The sequence below is a fragment of the Pristiophorus japonicus genome, chromosome 13 (assembly GCF_044704955.1).
Source record: "Pristiophorus japonicus isolate sPriJap1 chromosome 13, sPriJap1.hap1, whole genome shotgun sequence".
In the NCBI taxonomy this organism is placed as follows: Eukaryota; Metazoa; Chordata; class Chondrichthyes; family Pristiophoridae; genus Pristiophorus; species Pristiophorus japonicus.
Window position 1 is genome coordinate 106,828,262 of NC_091989.1, and position 20,807 is coordinate 106,849,068.

Here is a 20,807-nt window from a genome sequence, read left to right on the forward strand (position 1 = left end):
CCCAAGAGGAATCGGCACTTTCAGCACAGGGAACAGGAATAATATTGAAATAAAGCAATATTTACCCAAGGGGCGTAAAAGCCCCACTCTCCCTTCCCCTTACCATCAAACCATCTGTTTCATGAACAGACAGACCTCACCCGAAGAGTCGCAGCTTCCGACTGCTTTCTCCCGAATTTACAGTCGGAATTTACGGGACGGACTGAGCTGTTTAACAGTCTGGAGCATCATTGATGAATAAATAGAGACTACGACACGTGACTCGGGATTGGCTGAAGGTTCGTTTTTATTTTCCACAATATGTTGAATTTTGCATCTTAAACTTTCAGTGACTATCATTGGCCAAAACTGATGGTTAAGACTAAACTGAGCTCATTTTGTTCATATTTTATATTCTCCTGTAAATGTTTTGTACTTTCAATGCATTGTAACTTATTTTATGATGTCTAATATAAATGTTTGCTTTGCAACTGTGTTGTATGATGATACAGAATAATAATAACTCCAGAAAGTTCATTGCATAAATGGCAGGTTATACTTCATTGAAATATATTTGTTGAATCATTTCTACTCTGAGGCAGGCGCATCTCAGACTGAGGGAGTCATACTGTCTGATAGACAACTTTCAGACTGATGGGAGTCATACTGCCAGTCACATACCTCTTGGACTGAGGGAGAAAGTATCACTTTCAAACAGACAGATAGCTCTCAGACATATGCCTCTCTGACTGATGGAGCTGCACGGTCAGATAGACACCTGTCAGTCTGACAAAGTCCCACTGTGAGACAGATGCCTCTCTGACTATCGGACAGACAATTCTCAGACATAGGGAACTGTACTGGCAGAAAGAAGAACTCTCAGACTGAGGGGGAAAGCTGTATTGTTAAAGAAATACCTCTTGCATTGAGGGAGCCATACTGTGAGACAGACATCTCTCAGACTGAGGTGGCTAAACGTCAGATAGATGCCTCTCGGAGTGAGGTAGTCACACCAAGGGAGATCCACCATCAGAGAGGTACCTCAGACTGTGGGAGACACAGCACTGGCAAACAGATGCCTTTTACGTGGCGGGCGGGAGGGAAATGCACAATTACACAGAAATCTCTCAGAGTGAAGGAGTGCAGAATGTAGAAGACACATGTTGCGGTTCAATAGCTAGCCCCATCAATGAGACCTAAGTACAGATTTCACACTCACTTGGGTAAATTGGGTTATTTACACCTGGATTTTGATTACTTTTTCATTAAAACTCAGCTAAATGTTTACAGAAGCTGATGTGTAGTAGAAGCAAGCTAATTAACCAAGTCATTGCACACTTGGAGATTAGGAACCGTTGCTGAAGATCTGCCCTCCACTGGTCTGTGTTACTCCTGTGAGTGTCCCGAGTAACCCACAGATTGAGAACTGCCCTACAGGACGCAGAAGAATCTGTGTTTCGTGTCCCCAGTGCTAGAGTCGGATTAATTACAGTCAGGACTTGCTCTCTATACACTGACATCTTTCCAAAGTCTTCATTTTCCATTTGTTTCAGAGACCGGAACCAGCTTCCCTCCTGAAACAAAGGAGAAGATGACATGGATTAGGGAAAACACTGGTACACAGCTACTGGTGCCCATCTCTGCCCCACACTTCATCGCCCTGTCTCCGAGCTGCTCCTTAATGACTCTCTGCTCCTACCAACCAAAATATTATTAATAAATACACTTACGAGTAGATTATTTAGTATTAGATAAGAGTTGGAAAGATGTCAATGTGAGGTAACTGTATAATTATTCAAATTTGCCTTCAAGTTCTGAAGTAAGTGCTGCCAGATAAAGGATAGCACAAGCTGGGTACAGAGTAAAGGCCTTCTGCAGTGTCCCCTCAAGCCTTTCACAGTGCTCGATGCAAAATAAATCTCCCTCTCACTGGCCGACCAACCCAGGTCAGGTTAAAGATCGTTCGTCATTACCCCAGTCTCACAAACGGCAACCCTAACATCAGTGTGACGTTCTCCACTTCCCGCAGCAGTCATCCTTCTGGCTTCTTTGAACGATGGCCTGTTTTGTGTTGTGGACACATACCCACTCGCAACTGGGATGAAATTGGTCCAAACCCATTTCATGCTAAAACTTTGAGCCTACAAGTTGAGGTCAGGAGAGAAAGCAGACTTTTACAACTTCAGCTAGAATTGAACCCAGACCCCAGAGATGAAAAGACAGCAAACCCCCACTGAGCCAGTCAAAGGCTGGCAAAGTCACAGAACTTTGTTTGGTTACAATTTGTGATATTGACATAGTACCAGGTACAGTACAACTACAGAAAACAAAAATCTTCAATGTACCTACATTCTTTTGAGACCACTATGTTTCAGCTTCTCTAATTATCCAGATATCAATAATCTCCAGAGATTACGTCTGCAGGTCACACACAGTTAAATGAACGTGCAGAATAAATAGCCATTAAGAACTAGTGTCTGAGGTTCTGAGCCCTCTTCGGTTGCAATCCTCACACATGCTTATAGATAGAAACACTATAGTTCAACATTGTATCATTCAAATATTCCATTTCAAGTTTCTGGGGGCGAAATTGCCCCGCGCCCTGATTGGGGACAGTAACCTCTGGGGCCGGGACTTTTAGCGCCCGGCGCGGAAGTTCCCCCCGGTGACAAAGAATTGCCCTTCCCGCCCCTGACAGGAAGTGGCACACTATCTCCGGTGCTCCACTTCCTGTAGGGGCGGGTCCAGGGGCGCTGAGAGAAGAGGGGAGAGGCACTGAAGCGCATTCTGCATGGCCTCTGATGGGCACCACTCGGCCCCCAGGACAACGTTCGAATAGGCTAGCAGCCCGGCACCAAAGATGGAGTGCCAGGCTGCTCGATGGCAGCCCAGAGGATGCTGGGGCCGCCATGGTCAAGTTGACCCGACAGTCGGCCGAACAAGAAAGATGGCGACCCAGGATGCTAGTGCCCTCCCTCCCCTTTAATCACCGCCCCGAGAGTGGAAGTCAGCCATCTTCGTGACCTGTGAAGCTGACGTTGACATCCGCCCATGCCTGTCTTGCAGCCATGGGGCGTTAAGGGGTCGGCGAGGGCCGGTGAGGGGTCGGCGAGGGGTGGTGAGGGGACGGAGCGGGGCGGTGAGGGGAGGTGAGGGGTCAGCATGAGGCGATGAGGGGTGGCGAGGGGTGGTGAGGGGACGGCACGAGGCAATGAGGGGTGGTGAGGGGTCGGCGCGGGGCGGTGAGGGGACGGCACGGGGTGGTGAGGGGAGGTGAGGGGTCAGCGTGAGGCGATGAGGGGTGGTGAGGGGACGGCACGGGGCGGTGAGGGGTCGGTGCGGGGCGGTGAGGGGTCGGTGCGAGGCGGTGAGGGGACGGTGAGGGGACGGCAAGAGGCGATGAGGGGTGGTGAGGGGTCGGTGCGGGGCGGTGAGGGGACGGCGCGGGAAGGTGAGGGGTCAGCGTGAGGCGATGAGGGGCGGCGAGGGGTAGTGAGGGGACGGCACGAGGCGATGAGGGGTGGTGAGGGATCGGCGCGGGGCGGTGAGAGGTTGTTTGCCCACGGCGATTATGTCATCGCCGGTTGCGCGGCGGCCGGAGTCGCTAACTACAGTGCTGCTGTGCCAGCGCCTCCGGAATCTCCCGGGCAATTTCCCAGGAGGCGGTCGTGCCCCGCTCCCCCGGGCGAAAACAGTCTTGCACCCTCCGGAGGCACTAAAGGGGCTATAAAAAGAGCCAATTTTGCCCCCTCCGACTTACTTGTTGGTACTTGTTGTGCATATCCAGTGGAAAATAAAGCAGGTGGTGAGGACTCAACCAATAACAACCTTATTCTAGCCAGAGTAGAATGCTATTAGATTGGCTAGCACACCATCTAGTGGACAGGCTAGAATTATAACCTTTTCATTAAACTGATATTACTGCAGTAGGTTCATTCCATTTACAGTTTTGCTGTGTAATTCTATTAATATCTTCAGGGCTGTGTTCAGGTACGTGTCCTTTAGCTTCACTGAGAGTTCATTTCAGTTCCTCCTATTTGAATAATAACCAAACCAAAGAATCTTTTACAGTCGGGGACTTTGTGGCACTGTGGTGTGAACCTTTATTCCTTCACCTCTCAGACCTGGGTTTGAATCCAGTCCAACCTAATGGGGAAACACCCCTCTCCCTCTTGGCTGTATGTCCTATCTGAAGTGAGCTAAGTCTGTTCCTAGTACATGTGGGTCTGCAGCATAGAATTACCTAAATGTGCCGTTGCTATGACATTCTCATTCAGCATAACTACAAGGGTAGCTGTCGTGGAAGAAAAAATGGAAATGTCATACTAGTGCAGTATGGGACACCCCCTTCTGGTGGAGAGTACTTTATATCTCACTTTGTCACTAACATTGATTGATAGGAAAGTGTTAGCATTAAAAAGATTATATGGCAATAAATGTTATGGATTGTTGGTCTATGACAGACTTATGTCATTGTAACTCGAAGTGTTATGCATATTAAGGAACATAACTCTTATTCCACATACACAGTAGGAATAACAATGATCACAGTTATATTCACCCTTTTGTGTTGGGACCCTGCTTTATTCCACATTCATTTAAACATGCACCGTGATAGGTTACGTTCAAACTCCCCTCCTTCAACATGATGATACTGAATGGATAGACCTGTTTGTGGTTTGTCAATCCTGATTTGTTAACTCTATCACACATTATTGGTTAGTTCTAATAAAGGACTGAAGTTGTTGCTGTGAATGTCACCACCAGCTACTCAAGGGAAATTAGGGATGGGCAACAAATGCTGGCCTTACAAGCGATGCCCACATCCCGTGAATGAATTTTTTTTAAATTGGTAATGTTTAGTATCTCCTTGTGCCCTTTTGTTGGAGAGGATGGTGAAGAACCAACCCAGTGACCTGCTCCCTACCCCTGGGGGAGCCTTACAGCTCAACGACCTATCCATGCTTCGTGTCTCTGTTACTGCAGCTCAATGACTCGCTCTGTGCCCTGGCAGAGTTCCACAGCTCAGTGACCTGCTGTCTCCTAGGCAAAGCTCGACTTCTCTGTGACCTGCTCCGTGTTTCTTGTACCATAGTTCTTCCTGAGATTATTTGGCCATTTATAAATCAACTAAAAGGATTCAGGAAACATTGTACTCACTCTCTTCCGCGGGGCATGCAGTTGTAGTCGCGTCATCCTAGAGAGCACAGAGACGAGAAGTACTCACTTTAGAGAAGTGTTACAGCGTGAACTCTAAGTCATCTTTTCACTGACGGATCTAGCTCCCATTGGGGTCAACGTTAATCCCCAGCGGGTTGTGGTTGGGCAAGGAGCGGGCAGAGAATAAAACGTACTGATCTAAGTTTGAGGGCCGGGGCATTTTACATCCTGGGCCTCATCTTCATGTCGCTGGTCAGCTGCACGTTTGAAATGGGTGAAAGTGGCAGCTGACCGGCAGGCGGGTGTGCAGGCTCAGGCAGCCGTAGCTCGTCTGCCGGCACCAAAGGAAGGGTTGCTGGCAAACCGGTATGTCACGGGAAGGGGTTTTCCGGAGGGTCTCGCAGGAGGGAAAAGGGTGAGGATTCTGGGGCATAGAAGGCTGCGACTTCCTGCTCCTCCTGGTCTCACCAGGGAAAGTTTCCCACTTTCAGTGAATGCTAAAGGTGGTGGAGGGAGTGAATGTTTAAAGTGGTGGATGGGGTTCTTGAATGGTTTTGCAGCTGCACTCATCCAGGCAAGTGGAGAGTATTGCATCCCACTCCTGACTTGTGCCTTGTGGATGGAGTAGTGCCCTTGGGGAGTCAGGAGGTGAGACACTCGCCACAGAATACCCAGCCTTGTAGTCACAGTATTTGTGTGGCTGGTCCAGTTAAGTCTCTAATCAATAGTGACCCCCAGGATGTTGATGGTAAGGGTTTCGGCGATGGTAATGTCACTAATTGTCATGGGGAGGTGGTTAGATTCCCATTGTAAGAGATGGTCATTGTCTGGCACTTGTGTGTTCAAATGTTACTTGCCAACTATCAACCCAGGTCTAGATATTGTCCAAGTAAGTTGCTGTATGCGGGATCATCTGAGGAATTGTGAATGGAACTGTGCAATCTTCACCAAACAGCTCCACTTCTCACTTTATGACAGAGGGAAGGTCATTGCTGAAGCAGCTGAAGATGGTTGGGCCGAGGACATTGCCCTGAGGAACGCCTGCAGTGATGTCCTGGACTGAGATGATTGACCTCCAACAACCACAACCCTCTTCTTTTGTGCTAGGTATGACTCCAACCACTGGAGAGTTTTCCCCCTGATCCCCATTGACTTAGGTTTTACTAGAGTTACTTGGGTCACACATGGTTGAACGTTGCCTTGATGTCAGGGGCAGTCACTCTCAACTCACCTCTGGAATTCAGCTGTTATGTCCATGTTTGGACCAAGGCTGTAATGAGCTCTGGAGCTCACATTAAACAAATCATTCCTCCCAGGCAAAATGCTGACCATTTCTTTTGTAGTGTTATCAATGCTGATCTCTAAACAATATCTTAAGTTTGAAGTTTCCTTATTCTGAATCAGCATCCCGATACTCCTAATCCATGTTTTAATTCAGAACGTACCTCTTTTAATAACTGCAATTTGATGACCGGCTGTGGCACAACTTTCCCAAGACCTTGTACTAGCCAACTGAAGACACTGAAGAGCAGAGGAATAAAATAACTTAGCAACAATTTGATCACATATCAATCTTGCAACAAAATAGATACGAATTGACTCAAATCTTGTTCCCATGGATTAAGCCCAATGTTCTCCAAAGGGTAATTCATTGTGAATTCTTTAGCCAGTAACGTTTCAGATTCTACATTTCCCCCCAATGTCTGAAGGCAGTGAATCGTTCAAAGGAGCAGTTACTGTGGACCAGCAGCCTTCGAGTCATTTGCCCAAGTGTCAATTCTTCAAATGCCAGCTTGGATATTAGTGAGGCTCTGAACTTCCTTGTGAATTCCGACGCTTGTCAACCTTAACTCCAGCGGGTTTTCGAAGGAGCGTCCCAGAGGCAGGCTTGAAGTCAGGTACACCAGGTTTCCGCTGACACTGGAAGTACCCGGTTGGCCTTGTAAGAGATGGAACTCCCTCTTGTACAAGACCAATGACACCAATGGGGTGGAGCTGTAGCTGGGGACAACACTGGGATTTAAAGCTTCCTTGGCCCAGATATATCCAGGATAACACTGGAGACTGGTACACCAAGAATGATCAGGCATACTTCCCCCCCCAGAATGGTGCAGTTGGGTTCATCAGGAGGTACAGGCTAGTGAAGCAGCATGGACTTTCAACGATGAGATAAATAATTTTTTTTAAACACAGGCCTTGACCACCTCCCCACCCCCCGCCGCCCGCACTCCCAATGGCAGCCAAGAACTGGAATTCCTGGCATCATAGGGCAGACAGGCACTGGAGATACACCCATAGTAGTGCAGTTACCAACTGACCCCATTGGTGCCCTCCCACAGGCCCCACTAAATCTGGCAGGGCCCCAGCAAGTGTGAGGGTGGCGGTTATGCCAGAATCATGACCTGCACAGTTTCTGGGCCAGAGAGTCAGCAGACTATCCCAATGTGGGGCATTACAGCCCAAGCTATACCTGATCCTCTGCTTATTGGACACTTACTTACTTTCTCCCCTTTGCCTAAGCCTCAGGACTTACTCCCTCCCAAGCACTGCTTTTGTACTTTCCTCTTTGTCCCCGGCCCCTGACTTTCCTCCACAAGTGTCACAGTCTGGAGTGGCACTGCGAGAATGCAGTGGGATTCCCAGAAGAGCTGAGGAGGGAGCCCAAAGAATTTCATCCACAAATTATGGATCTGCAGATATTGCCCCTGAAACAGTGACTATCCGCGTCAGAAATGGAAAGTTGGTGTGTATGATTTGGTATAGCCCACAGCTATGATTAGTCTCAAGCACAAATCTCGTCCAAAGAACCACTGGCTCAAAAGCTTCATCTCTGACAGGAAGAGGAAAAACGTGAAGAATGAAAACCACATGGCTTCTCTTTGGGAGTTGACATTGGCTGCTTAATGTCCAATTGCATTGGGCCATAATCTGGCACAGCTTATCAGCACTATTCAACCATGCACTAATGAGCATTAAAATAAGCAAATAGTAAGTGATTAGCACACTGAACATCCTTACCTTCTACCATCCTCACTGATGCAAACCAAAGGAAAAAGAATAACTCTTGCAGATATTTGCTAATATTACCAAACAAACACAATATATCACAATAGCTGATACACAGAGTATGTAACTGGTGTTGGGAGGGGGGATGGGCACCTATTTTTGTTTTCAATTTAAGTCAGTTATAAGTGGTTTAGAACTGCTGTTAATCCTGCCCACTGAGCCACGTGTAATGTAGCACTCAGTTCCTTGGTTTAGGGAAATTTGCATAATTATTCATAACTCCAGTTGCCAAATTAGTTTATGGAAGACGCTTGTGGTGAGGGAGGACAATTATAAATAAGTTAAATTTAAAGGAATGTGACAATGGGGAGGAATTACACCGGCAGAACAAAAATTCTGCATTCTCTCTGACAGCCTTTATAAGATATCTCAGCCCATCAGCAACCTTTACCAAGGCTGCAGAGATGGGGGAATTGAGAAATGACAGGCAAAAATGAAGGCAAGTAAATGCTAGTTGCAGACAAATGACAGAGAAGCCAAGCGCCCCTCCCTGTTTGTGAAATGAAATCAATATGGCGCAGCATGAGGTGTTTGTGTCACTCTGCTGCACCAACCCCATTGGTTATTCCTGCAGCACGCCTGCAAGGAGTTTCTAAACACACTGAGGTAGAAATTGCCCACCGCCCGAAACGGCTTGAATGGTTGAATGGTTTTTACCACAGCTGCGGTTCAGATTGTCTCTTGAGCGATAGTCCGCTCTTTGTGTTTTTTTTTTACTTGGATCCGAAAGTCGGTCTCAATGGGGGCGGTGAGTACACTTGAGGGGCGGAAGTTGGGGGCGGTGCAAAGTGACCACCGCGATGACGTCATCACGGCGTCGCGTCATCATGGCTCTCCCTTTCAATTAAAATTTTGGCCCACTGGGCCACCAGAGAGGGTTTTGGCCGGGCCAGCGGCCTGGCACCTAAAGGGGATGCCAGTCTACCTGTTGGCAGCCCGGCCGAAGCTGGGGGCATAATTGTCGGGCCTACATGGCATTCGGCCGACAAAGAAAACACATGGCGACAGCGGCAGTGCGCCCTCCCTTTAATGGAAGCCACAATGCCGCTGTGGAAGGCCACAGCCTCACTGGACCACCGGGAAAAAAGAGGTGTTTGCACCGCCGGACAGGCTGAAGATTTCCAGAGGGGAATGTCATCGTCGGGGGGGGGGGTAGATCAGTGGTGCACACGGTGATGATGTGCTTACCACAGATTGTCAGCAACGGAGTGGTAAGGGGGGGGAATCAGGGCACCGTCGGGAAACCTCGGGAGGACAATTGGGCTAGCAGCGGCCGTTCCACCAAAGGTCAGCGGCCACTCCACTCCGCAGCGTGGCCGCCATTTTGTGGTGGTAACAGGCCTTAAGGAGAGGGCCAATTTTAGCCCCATTTACTTTTAAAACCTGTGGGCCTTCCACCTGAAGGTCCAGTCAAGACCCCATACCCGATGGGTTTCCTGGATATGCAGAGGACTTCGTGTCTAACGTGTCTACGGGCCAGGAAATGGAGCAGGGCACTTTCATACTTGATGAACCGTCTTTCCCCTCCCTGCGCAGCCCACCGTCCCCCTCTCTTTGGACAGGAACCTCCGAAACCCACCCCAGGTCTAACTAGAAAATGGAGAGGGGCAAAATTAGGTGGCAATCCAGTGAAAATTTATTCCCATTGGCTCCCTAAAACACACACGATAAAATCAACCCAAGTTAAGGGGGTGTTAGAGTGAAAAACCCAGTCATCACATCTGACAGGGAAAACATCTGATCAATCAGCAACTGAAACCTCCCCGATCAGTTAGTGAGTGAGAACTAGCACTCTATTGAGAATTAACAGTCTAATCAGTGCCTTTAGACCCAAGGGCAGGGCTCTATAAACCTCCATGCAGCTGCATCGTACCCAATATTCATACCTGGTCTTAGTGATTGGTTCGGATACTGGCTGCTCCTCCTCCTTCACTACAGGGTCTGGGGTGGGGACCGCTGGAGCAACTGGGAAAATACAGGAAGACTGACTGAATCAGTACCAGCGATGCAAATAATCAGCACACAAGACATCATCATACAGATATACATACTGGAGACCAGCCCAGTATCGCACCACAATATAGCCCCAAAATCTATACCCCATCCTCACACAACCCTGCAATCTGTGCAATGCACTGAACAACCCTTTAATTTACCCAGTCACAGACCTGTGACCTAACCTGGAATAGATGTGGGGTTGAGGAGATGGGGATATCACAAATAGAATGGGATCAGAAATGATTACAACAGGTACAGATCTTATCTAAGATTGTAGCACATGGGATCGTCTCTGACCTGTGGTGGGTTTGCAATGACTCGAGTTCTTTAATAAAATAGATGTATTTGCATTACCTTGTATGACGGTGACAGCTTTGGGCACTTCCTCTTTAACCTCAGTCACTTTCAGCTCTGCCTTCTTCACTTCCACTGAGACCTTTAAAAGAGACGACACGGAAACTGACCAGAGCTTCAAAGAGCTGAATGGGACCCACATGATTGGTCAAATAATAAGAATGAGAACGGCCTCTCTTGTTCTCTGTCACTGCAGCAAAGATGGTGAGGGGCTGCTTTAACATACACGGGGTCTGTTATTGCCCCATAGCGTAATGCATTAACAACCAATACCGCTGCAATTCAAAGCACTAGGTTCAATTCTGGGAACTGGTTTATTGATTGGTGTTCAGCATTAAATCCACAAACTGACTGAAACAGATCAAAATGTATGAACTCAACTTGTATATAATATAAGCAATAGCCCGGGTCAGAGTGTAGTTGGTGATGTCCAAGGGTCAGTAATCCTGGGTGAAGGCCCCAAGGCTCGAAGGTGGCATCACCAACATTGCAAACAGTCAGAAAGGGGAAACACAAATCAAAATTAGGTTGGCAGGTGGCACCAAGTTTGTATTTTAAAAGATTGCAGATTGTACGAGGTAAGGAAGTTTGGAGGAGGTAAGGAGATTCAAGGTTTAAGGTCTTTGAAAAGAATGAATTGGGTGATCAGCATTGATTTGAGCGCAGTGAAGCCACACATCCAATAAACCATGAGCTTGAACCATCGCCATGTAATAAGCTGTCGGTTTAGTATGCTCCAGCCCGGAAATCGGCGCGGTCCTGGCCTGCAAGAGCATCAGCAGACCGGGGCCATTGGAGGGAGCAGCGTACGGCGGCATACCACTGCAGGGAGCAGTGCTGCTGCTGCAGGAGGGCAATGGCTGTGAGGCCAGGTCGCTGATTGCAGTGCTGGCAGGCACAGCAGGAGGGGCGAAGGAGCGGCAAGAGTTCGTAGAGAGATGTGATCAGGGCCCAGGAGAGGCGTGAGTTTGGGGCTCAGAAGAAGCGAGGGCCCAGGGGCAGCACGGGCCAGCCCACACTGTGATATGTGTGCGCGCTAGTCCGTGCACCAGAGTTGGTCTCCTGTCATCTTGGTTAATCCTTGCCACTGGAACAAGACCTAGCTCTGTCAAGCTCTGTGCAACAGCCACCACACATTAAAAAAATCCACGCCTAGGCATCTTCCACCCTCCAAGATGTAGTTCGGGACCTGGAGTATTAGGTCCTTCATTGAAATACCTGTGAACTCATCCCTTTTTGGCGTGGAAGCAAGTCATCCTCGCTTCGAGAGACTGCCTATGATCCTATGCACAGTAACATGTTTTCCATAGCAAACTGGCAATCACCGGAGGAATTATTTTCCACATTCCTAATTAACTGATGGCCCAAAGGTGCTAAAGGTCACATTCATTGGCTTGGGCAGACAATAAATATTGTTACCCAGATCCCACATCCTGCTGCAACTCATCCATAGGTCAACACTGCTTAATCAGCAGCATGCTGCTTTACACTGTGACCATCCGTTGGAAGTTGGAGTGAAGAGTAACAGAATTGGAAACTGTGACAGACGTTTGTGACGGGTATGATCACATACTGTGTCAAAGCTCCCCATTTACACCTGAGCAAAAGGTGTTAATGCACAGACCAAATATGGAAGACACAGGGACTATAGGAATTGGATGGTATAAAGCACAGCACACTGTCCTTTCATATCTGGAATTACATTTAACCCATAATAATGAGATGAAATTCAGTGAGGACCTTTATAGCCAGGATTGGTTTCGCAAAGTCTCGAACCAGCTCCAAGTGGTGTCAGATCCACAACACAAAAGTGATTCACACTAAATTGCCAAACTTACAGACGATACGAGGATGGCTATTGAAAGAAATGGCCGTGCCACTTTGTTCCAGTTTTTGATGCTTGTCTGAGGTACACGCTGACCGCTTACCGACTGACGCCAACACCCTTTCTGCTCCGCGTGGGAAATTGCCCCACGAGAGCGGTGCCCCCGACAGCGTTCCCCAGGCGTGAAGCTGCCAGTGGCTGGGCAGCATGTCCGCCCTTATAGGGGAGGGCGCTCTGCTGCGGCCACTATTTCATTTTAATTGTTGGCCGACTCCGAAGTTGACCCGACAACGGCGGTTACGGGGTTCAATGCCCCCTCTTGGGTACCAGACCACCATCTCTAATGGCCCAGTGGGCGCCACTAAATTTTATGCAGAGCTCGCAGCGGCCCTCCCTTTTAACTGAAGGGGAGGGACATTGTGACGCTTTAGCACGATGCAGTACGTCCACGTCGCAATGATGTCATAAATGTCGCGCTGACATGGTCAGCACAGTGCTCATGAATCCGCCCGACTTCCAGCCCACCGCAGCCCGACTTCACCGCCCCTCCACAAAAAAAGGGGCAAAATTGCTGCAGACACCGCCCCAAAATCAACAAAGGGAACAGTGAGTGCACCTCGTTTTAGTCAGAGGGAAATTTCAGCCCCGAGATGCTTTGGTCGGGCAGTGTAAAGGCATTTTTACCAAACATCTGACCTGCATATTACAAAATGTCACCAAAAATACATGTAATTACACACACCAGTCTCAGACAACATTGTCCAATGCAGAATGTGAAACACACTGTGGTATGGCTTTTACCCCATTCCCTGTTTCTTCAAAGAAGCACCTGACATAGTTCAAACTAAAGACCATGCCACTCAGCCAAAAGATGATATCCTTCATGAAGTACAAAACATCAGAACAATCAGCAAACAATTATTTATCAATAATTTTTAAACAATTAGAATAATTTTGGTCAGGAGCCATCAGAACGCACCGTGTTTTCTGGGGCCGCTGGTTCCTGGTCCACTCCAGCGGCTGCAGGCACAGAGCTCCCGACCGGCTGTGGGACCACTTTCCCCAGACTTTGTTTCAGCCAACCTAATACACTGAAAATTATTGGGTAAAATTATTGTGAGGCAAAATCGCATAAAACTGATTTAGTTCCTAAAGTTTACTTTGTAGATCAAAGGCTCTCTATAATTTTTCCAAGGAATAGGATGAAGAGAAAATCTAACTTTATGGGCTAAAGCCAAGTCTAGTCGGGTCCTAAAATGAACGTCAAACCCCACCATTAGATCATCACCAAGACCACCTATTTCCACTTACCCAGTAACCCACCTCCTTCTCTAACGTAGCCCCATTGCTGAAATCTTAATTCACACCTTCCTGATCTCCAGATTCAACTTCTCCCAACATTCTCCTCACTGACATTCTGAAATCCAACTACATAAACTCCGGCTTATCCAAAATCTGCTGCTATTTTCTGTCTGTACTAAGATTCACTCACCTGTCCTCGATGACTTCCACTGGCTCCCCAGCCTCCAACACCTCAATTTCAATATCCTTGACTTTATCTAGAAAACTCTTTATGGCCTTGTTCCACCATATTCTCTGCTCTTCTGAGCTTCCTTGCTCTGTTCCACCATTGGTGGTAGAGCTATTAGCGCCCTTGCAATTCTCTTCCAAAACTTTCAACCTTGCTACATCTTGTCCCACCCTCAAAATCTATCTCTTGAACCTCACTTTCAGTCACCTCCCTGAACCTCTCTCAAATTCTGCTCATTGTCCAATATAAAGAAATAAATAATCTACATTTATATAGCACCTTTCACATTCTCAGGCCTTCTCAAAGTGCTTCACAACCAATGAATTAATTTTGAAGTGTAGTTACTTATACTTTTGTAGGAAAACACACCAGACCATTTGCATACATCAACATTTCATGATTAGCAATAAAATGAATGATCAGTTAATCTGATTTGATGGTGTTGTTTGGGGGATGAATATTGGCCTGGAAACTGGGAGAATTCCTTGAACTGTTTTGAAAAAGTGCAGTGGGATCTTTTGCATTCACAAAAATAGGCAGATTGGTCCGTAGCATTCCTTCATTAATGCGCTGAATTGTAAGCCTACGTCATGTGCGCAGGACCTGCACTCTAAGTGGTTGTTGAGGATACAGTGATGGAATGTGTGTGTGTGTGTGCGTGTGTGTGTTGGTTATTAGATAGAGGATACAATGATGGAGAGCATATACTATTGATTATTTGGAAGAGGATGCATTGATGAAACATATATATGTGGATGTGTGTGTAATGGCGATTATGAAGCAGATTCAGTGATGGAAAATCAGTGTCTGGGTTTTTAGGATATAGCCTTGCTGTAAGATTTACTTGGTCGTATTTTATTTCGGAAAGGTTATGACAATGGTGTGCATATGTCTGTTTGTAAAACTAAAGTGGCAGCACTGGCCATTAGGATTGTGAAATTTGGGTAGTGTGTTTAACAAGAGTGATGAGAAAGCTGTGAAAAAGCAGGTTTGCAAGCTGTAGAATGTCACTGGGACTAGTAGAGCTGTGAAGTGACTTTGACTATGGCAGCTCTACCAACCACAACACATAAATTCAATCAAAGGATCTACTTTTTATGAAAGCACGTGTCCTTACATAAAAGTGAGTATTTTTTATACCTGCTGCCACCAGCAGACGAGGGAGGCATTTCAACAGCCTTGACTGTGGGTGCAGTGTCTGTGGGGGGTTCTGCCTGCTGGTCAGTGGTCTCTTCCACAATCTCAGTTACCACAGTGACTTCCACCTTCACTTCAGGCTCATGCTCAGGTTTAGCTTCTGGCTCAGGCTCAGGCTCTGCCAAATCAGGAAAAATATCAGATTCTAAGAACACTCAATGGCCCTAACTCATTGTTCAACCTCTAGTATTGCACAGTATTTACAGCACAGAGTTCAGCCCAAGCAGCCTCTGCCAGCGCCTGTGCTCCATACGAGTCACTGAAGAGCAAAGCCTCATTATCATTGTCACTGACATGTAGAAATGTTGCTGGTGACTATTTCATAACTGGAGCTTGTTTGTACTTAATTGTGTCTGAAGACCATCAATCTCTCCCAAGCGAGCTGAATAAGGCTGGGATAATGTGGAAATGATATGAACAGCTAGCCCTCATCAATTCAGGTTGTATCGCCATCATTCTTCTGATCTATCTCTCCCTTTTTCTCTCTCTCTCCATCTTCCCTCTGCTTTTTCATTCTCTCCACTCAAGTTCCCTCTTTCTGCATCTCCTCTGCTCGCCCCATCTCTGTCTCTTTTGCACTAATATGAAAACTAAAGATGAAGAAATGTAGGAAAGTTTATGACAATATTGTTGCTATCAAGTAATCTTGCCCCTGGCACATTAGTTGTTTTAGGAAAATATTAAACCCAATGGAGTTTATCAAACCCAATGCAAGTCATCAACTACAAATAAGACATGGCGGACAATTTTAAAATGGACTTGAATTCAGCAGATTTCTTTCATCCAGTAGCTTCATGGTTCTGAGATTTCACACCCTACCTCTTGACTTCTCCTAATCCCAATCTCCAAGAATCCATCTCTGTGCTGTTGGGATTCCACTCTTCTCTATCATGTTTCTAATTGGCTTTTTTATGGCCTTATCTACTTGAGGTGCTGCTTTTAACGTCCTGTGTATCTGAACCTCCAAATCCCTCTGCTCTTCCACATCACCAAATCTTCCGCCAACAACAGCGTGTATTTATATAGCGCCTTTAATGTAGTGAAATGTCCCAAGGTGCTTCACAGGAATATTACACAGGTGACCAAAGGCTTGGTCAAAGAGGTATGTTTTAAGGAGTGTCAGGAAGGAGTTCCTTTGCCCAAACCCATGTCATGCTCCCTAGAGAAAAGTAAACATTATACATTGAATGTTTTCTTGACCTGTCTGCAGCCTTTGATACGATTGCCCACTCTATTCTGCTCCAACGCCTCTCCTCTGTCATCCAGCTGGGTGCGACTGCACTCGCCTGGTTCCATTCTTATCCATCGAATTGTAGCCAGAGAATCACCTGCAACGGCTTCTCTTCCTGCCCTGCATCATTACCTCTGGTGTCCCCCAAGGATCTATCCTTGGCCCCCTCCTATTTCTCATCTTGTTGCTCTTTGGCGACATCATCCGGATACACATCATCAGTTTCCGCATGCGCTGATGACACCCAGTTCTCCCTCACCGCCACTTCGCTCGACCCCTCCACAGTCTTTAAATTGTCAGACTGCTTGTCCGACATCCAGTTCTAGATGAGCAGAAATTTTCTCCAATTGAATATTGGAAAGACCGAAGCCATTGTTTTCCGTCCCCGCCACAAATTCCGTTCACTAATCACTGACTATTTCAAAATTCTCACCCTTATTTTCAAATCCCTCCATGGCCTCACCCCTCCCTATCTCTGTAATCTCCTCCAGCCCCACAATCACCCTGAGATGTCTGTGCTCCTCTAATTCTGCCCTCCTGAGCATCCCTGATTATAATCGTTCAACCATAGGTGGCCATGCCTTCTGTTGCCTCAGCCCCAAGCTCTGGAACCTTCCGCCTCTTGAGCTCTTTCCTCCTTCAAGACACTCTTTAAAACATACCTCGTTGACCAAGCCTTTGGTCATGTGTAAAATATTCCTATGAAGCACTCTGGAACGTTTCACTACATTAAAGGCGCTATATAAATACAAGTTGTTGTTGCCGGAAGATTTGGTGATGTGGAAGAGCAAAAGGATTTGGAGGTTCAGATACACAGGATGTTAAAAGCAGCACCTCAAGTAGATAAGTCCATAAAAAAGCCAATAGAATACTGGGCTTTATGACAAGTATAGACAATAAAAGCAGAGATGTAATGGTGAATCAGTAGCCCCAATTGTAACTCGGGACACGAGTGTGGCATGTGGGGGCTGGAGTGAGCGGGAAGCCCCCATAATGCACTGCATGAAGCCTGGAGAGATTTTAACTCCTGGGGCCATTTCCATGTTCAGTGTTAGATTCCCACTGAAGGTGGCAAGAAACATTGCCTGGCCTGTGGGCGAGCAGGAGCCCATTGCTGGTGACCTGACGGAATGGTCCCCAGCACTAAGGTCAGTTTGGCGGGGCGGGGATGGGGGGGGGAAGTGCCTAGAATATCATGTTCAGGAAGGGGGAGGGAAGCCTGGGGCAGGGGAGGTTCAAGGTTTCCTTGTGGGGCCCGGAAGAGAACCTTTGCTTCTCCTGGTCTATAAGGATACCATAAAAAATGTTAAAATACAGCGCTTCCCAGACCTCTTCTGACCACCTTACTTCTTGCTGCCAGCTTCCACTGGTGGCTCTGGCACTGTGCACCATTACCGTGATCGGGAGTGCAAATCCCAGTGGGGTCCTGATTGTGTCACAGGATCTCAACTTATACAAATTAATGAAACCCCCGTCTGCTCTGCCAGGCGCCTGTAACAATGCAGTTAAAATGGCGGCAAGCAGGAATACAGTGTAAAGCATGTGATGGTCATTTTATCACCAACAGCAACAACAAAAGATTGAAGTTATTGCCTTTGACGTAGTAAAATATCACAGAGCTGTTCACCCTCCTTGTAAGAACAGAGTCGGAGTACTGTGCGCAGTTTTGGGTTGGAACAATATTCAGGTGATGGAGATGGTATGGTGCAGATTCACGAGGATGTTGCCTGGCATGAGCAAATACAAATACGAAGAAAGACTTGAAAAGTTCTGGAAAAAAAGTGACCTTGAATCCAGCGGATTGTCATGTAAACCCAACTCGTTCACTGATATCCTTTAGGGAAGGAAACCTGCCATTCTTATCCATTATGGTCTTTGTGTGACTCCAGTCAAAGGGCAGCGGGAGTAATGGGCTATGGAAGCAGGGCAGGCATATAGGCTGGTGCCCCTGTGGAGGATAAACACCAACAAGGACTTATTTGGGGAATGTTTCCCTATTGTCATTTCTATGTAATCACCTGCTCACAATACGGCAGCGGATGGGAATTATCCCTACGGGATTTCAGGGCCTTTGCCAAATAAACTCCTGCAACAATGAGCAACAATTACATTATAACCATCATCATTCAGCTCCAGGGACTCACTTGCTTCAGCGGGGGGCTCTTCTATCTTCGGTTTTTCAGGTTCCTGCATCAGAAAATAAAAACGTAGGTTAATAATTATCAAAAAGTTAATAAGAACATAAGAACATAAGAAATAGGAACAGGTGTAGGCCATATGGCCCCTCGAGCCTGCTCTGTCATTCAATAAGATCATGGCTGATCTGATCATGGACTCAGCTCCACTTCCCTGCCCACTCCCCATAATCCCTTAACCCTTATCATTTAAGAAACTGTCTATTTCTGTCTTAGGTTTATTCAATGTCCCAGCTTCCACAGCTCGCTGAGGCAGTGAATTCCACAGATTTACAACCATCTGAGAGAAGAAATTTCTATTCATCTCAGTTTTAAATGGGTGGCCCCTTATTCTAAGATCATGTCCTCTAGTTCTAGACTCCCTTATCAGTGGAAACATCCTCTCTGCATCCACCTTGTCGAGCCCCCTCATAATCTTATACGTTTCGATAAAATCACCTCTCATTCTTCTGAATTCCATTGAGTAGAGGCACAACCTACTCAACCTTTCCTCATAAGTCAACCCCCTCATCCCCAGAATCAACCTAGTGAACCTTTTCTGAACTGCCTCCAAAGAAAGTATATTCTTTCGTAAATATGGAAACCAAAACTGCACATAGTATTCCAGGTGTGGCCTCACCAATACCCTGTATAAATGTAGCAAGACTTCCCTGCTTTTATACTCCATCCCCTTTGCAATAAAGGCCAAGATACTATTGGCCTTCCTGATCACTTGCTGTACCTGTATACTATCCTTTTACATAAGAATATAAGAACATAAGAATTAGGAACAGGAGTAGGCCATCTAGCCCCTCGAGCCTGCTCCGCCATTCAACAAGATCATGGCTGATCTGGCCGTGGACTCAGCTCCACTTACCCGCCCGCTTCCCGTAACCCTTAATTCCCTTATTGGTTAAAAGTCTATCTATCTGTGATTTGAATACATTCAATGAGCTAGCCTCAACTGCTTCCCTGGGCAGAGAATTCCACAGATTCACAACCCTCTGGGAGAAGAAATTCCTTCTCAACTCGGTTTTAAATTGGCTCCCCCATATTTTGAGGCTGTGCCCCCTAGTTCTAATCTCCCTGACCAGTGGAAACAATCTCTCTGCCTCTATCTTGTCTATCCCTTTCATTATTTTAAATGTTTCTATAAGATCACCCCTCATCCTTCTGAACTCCAATGAGTAAAGACCCAGTCTACTCAATCTATCATCATAAGGTAACCCCCTCATCTCCGGAATCAGCCTAGTGAATCATCTCTGTACCCCCTCCAAAGCTAGTATATCCTTCCTTAAGTAAGGTGACCAAAACTGCACACAGTACTCCAGGTGCGGCCTCACTAATACCCTATACAGTTGCAGCAGGACCTCCCTGCTTTTGTACTCCATCCCTCTTGCAATGAAGGCCAACATTCCATTCGCCTTCCTGATTACCTGCTGCACCTGCAAACTAACCTTTTGGGATTCATGCACAAGGACCCCCAGGTCCCTCTACACCGCAGCATGTTGTAATTTCTCCCCATTCAAATAATGTTCCCTTTTACTGTTTTTTTTTCCAAGGTGGATGACCTCACATTTTCCGACATTGTATTCCATCTGCCAAACCTTAGCCCATTCGCTTAACCTATCTAAATCTCTTTGCAGCCTCTCTGTGTCCTCTACATAACCCGCTTTCCCACTAATCTTTGTGTTTCATGCACAAATATCCCCAGGTCCCGCTGTACTGCGGCACTTTGCAATCTTTCTCCATTTAAATAATAACTTGCTCTTTGATTTTTTTCTGCCAAAGTGCATGACCTCACACTTACCAACATTATACTCCATCTGCCAAATTTTTGCCCACTCACTTATCCTGTCTATGTCCTTTTGCAGATTTTTTGTGTCCTTCTCACACATTGCTTTTCCTCCCATCTTTGTATCGTCAGCAAACTTGGTTACGTTACACGCAGTTCCTTCTTCCAAGTCGTTAATATAGATTGTAAATAGTTGGGGTCCCAGCACTGCTCCCTGTGGCACCCCACTAGTTACTGGTTGCCAACCAGAGAATGAACCATTTATCCCGACTCTCTGTTCTCTATCCATGCTAATATATTACCCCAATCCCGTGAGCTTTTATCTTGTGCAGTAACCTTTTATGTGGCATCTTGTCAAATGCCATCTGGAAGTCCAAATACACCACATCCACTGGTTCCCCTTTATCCACCCTGTTCGATACATCCTCAAAGAACTCCAGCAAATTTGTCAAACCTGACTTCCCCTTCATAAATCCAAGCTGACTCTGCCTGACCGA

General features: G+C 46.7%; 1 protein-coding gene across 1 annotated transcript in view; it reads right to left on the reverse strand.

Annotated features, from left to right (window-relative positions):
- Positions 1–270: 270 nt before the first annotated feature.
- Positions 271–20,807, reverse strand: part of LOC139278739 (DNA translocase FtsK 1-like) — a 47,887-nt gene continuing 27,350 nt past the window's right edge. The window contains exons 9-16 of the mRNA XM_070897831.1: positions 18,486–18,528; positions 15,054–15,228; positions 13,362–13,473; positions 10,558–10,639; positions 10,092–10,170; positions 6,585–6,660; positions 5,140–5,176; positions 271–1,553 (exon numbers count right to left, since the gene is read on the reverse strand). Coding sequence (XP_070753932.1) covers positions 1,513–1,553; positions 5,140–5,176; positions 6,585–6,660; positions 10,092–10,170; positions 10,558–10,639; positions 13,362–13,473; positions 15,054–15,228; positions 18,486–18,528 — 645 coding nt within the window. The 3' untranslated portion in view covers positions 271–1,512. The remainder of the gene's footprint in view (positions 1,554–5,139; positions 5,177–6,584; positions 6,661–10,091; positions 10,171–10,557; positions 10,640–13,361; positions 13,474–15,053; positions 15,229–18,485; positions 18,529–20,807) is intronic.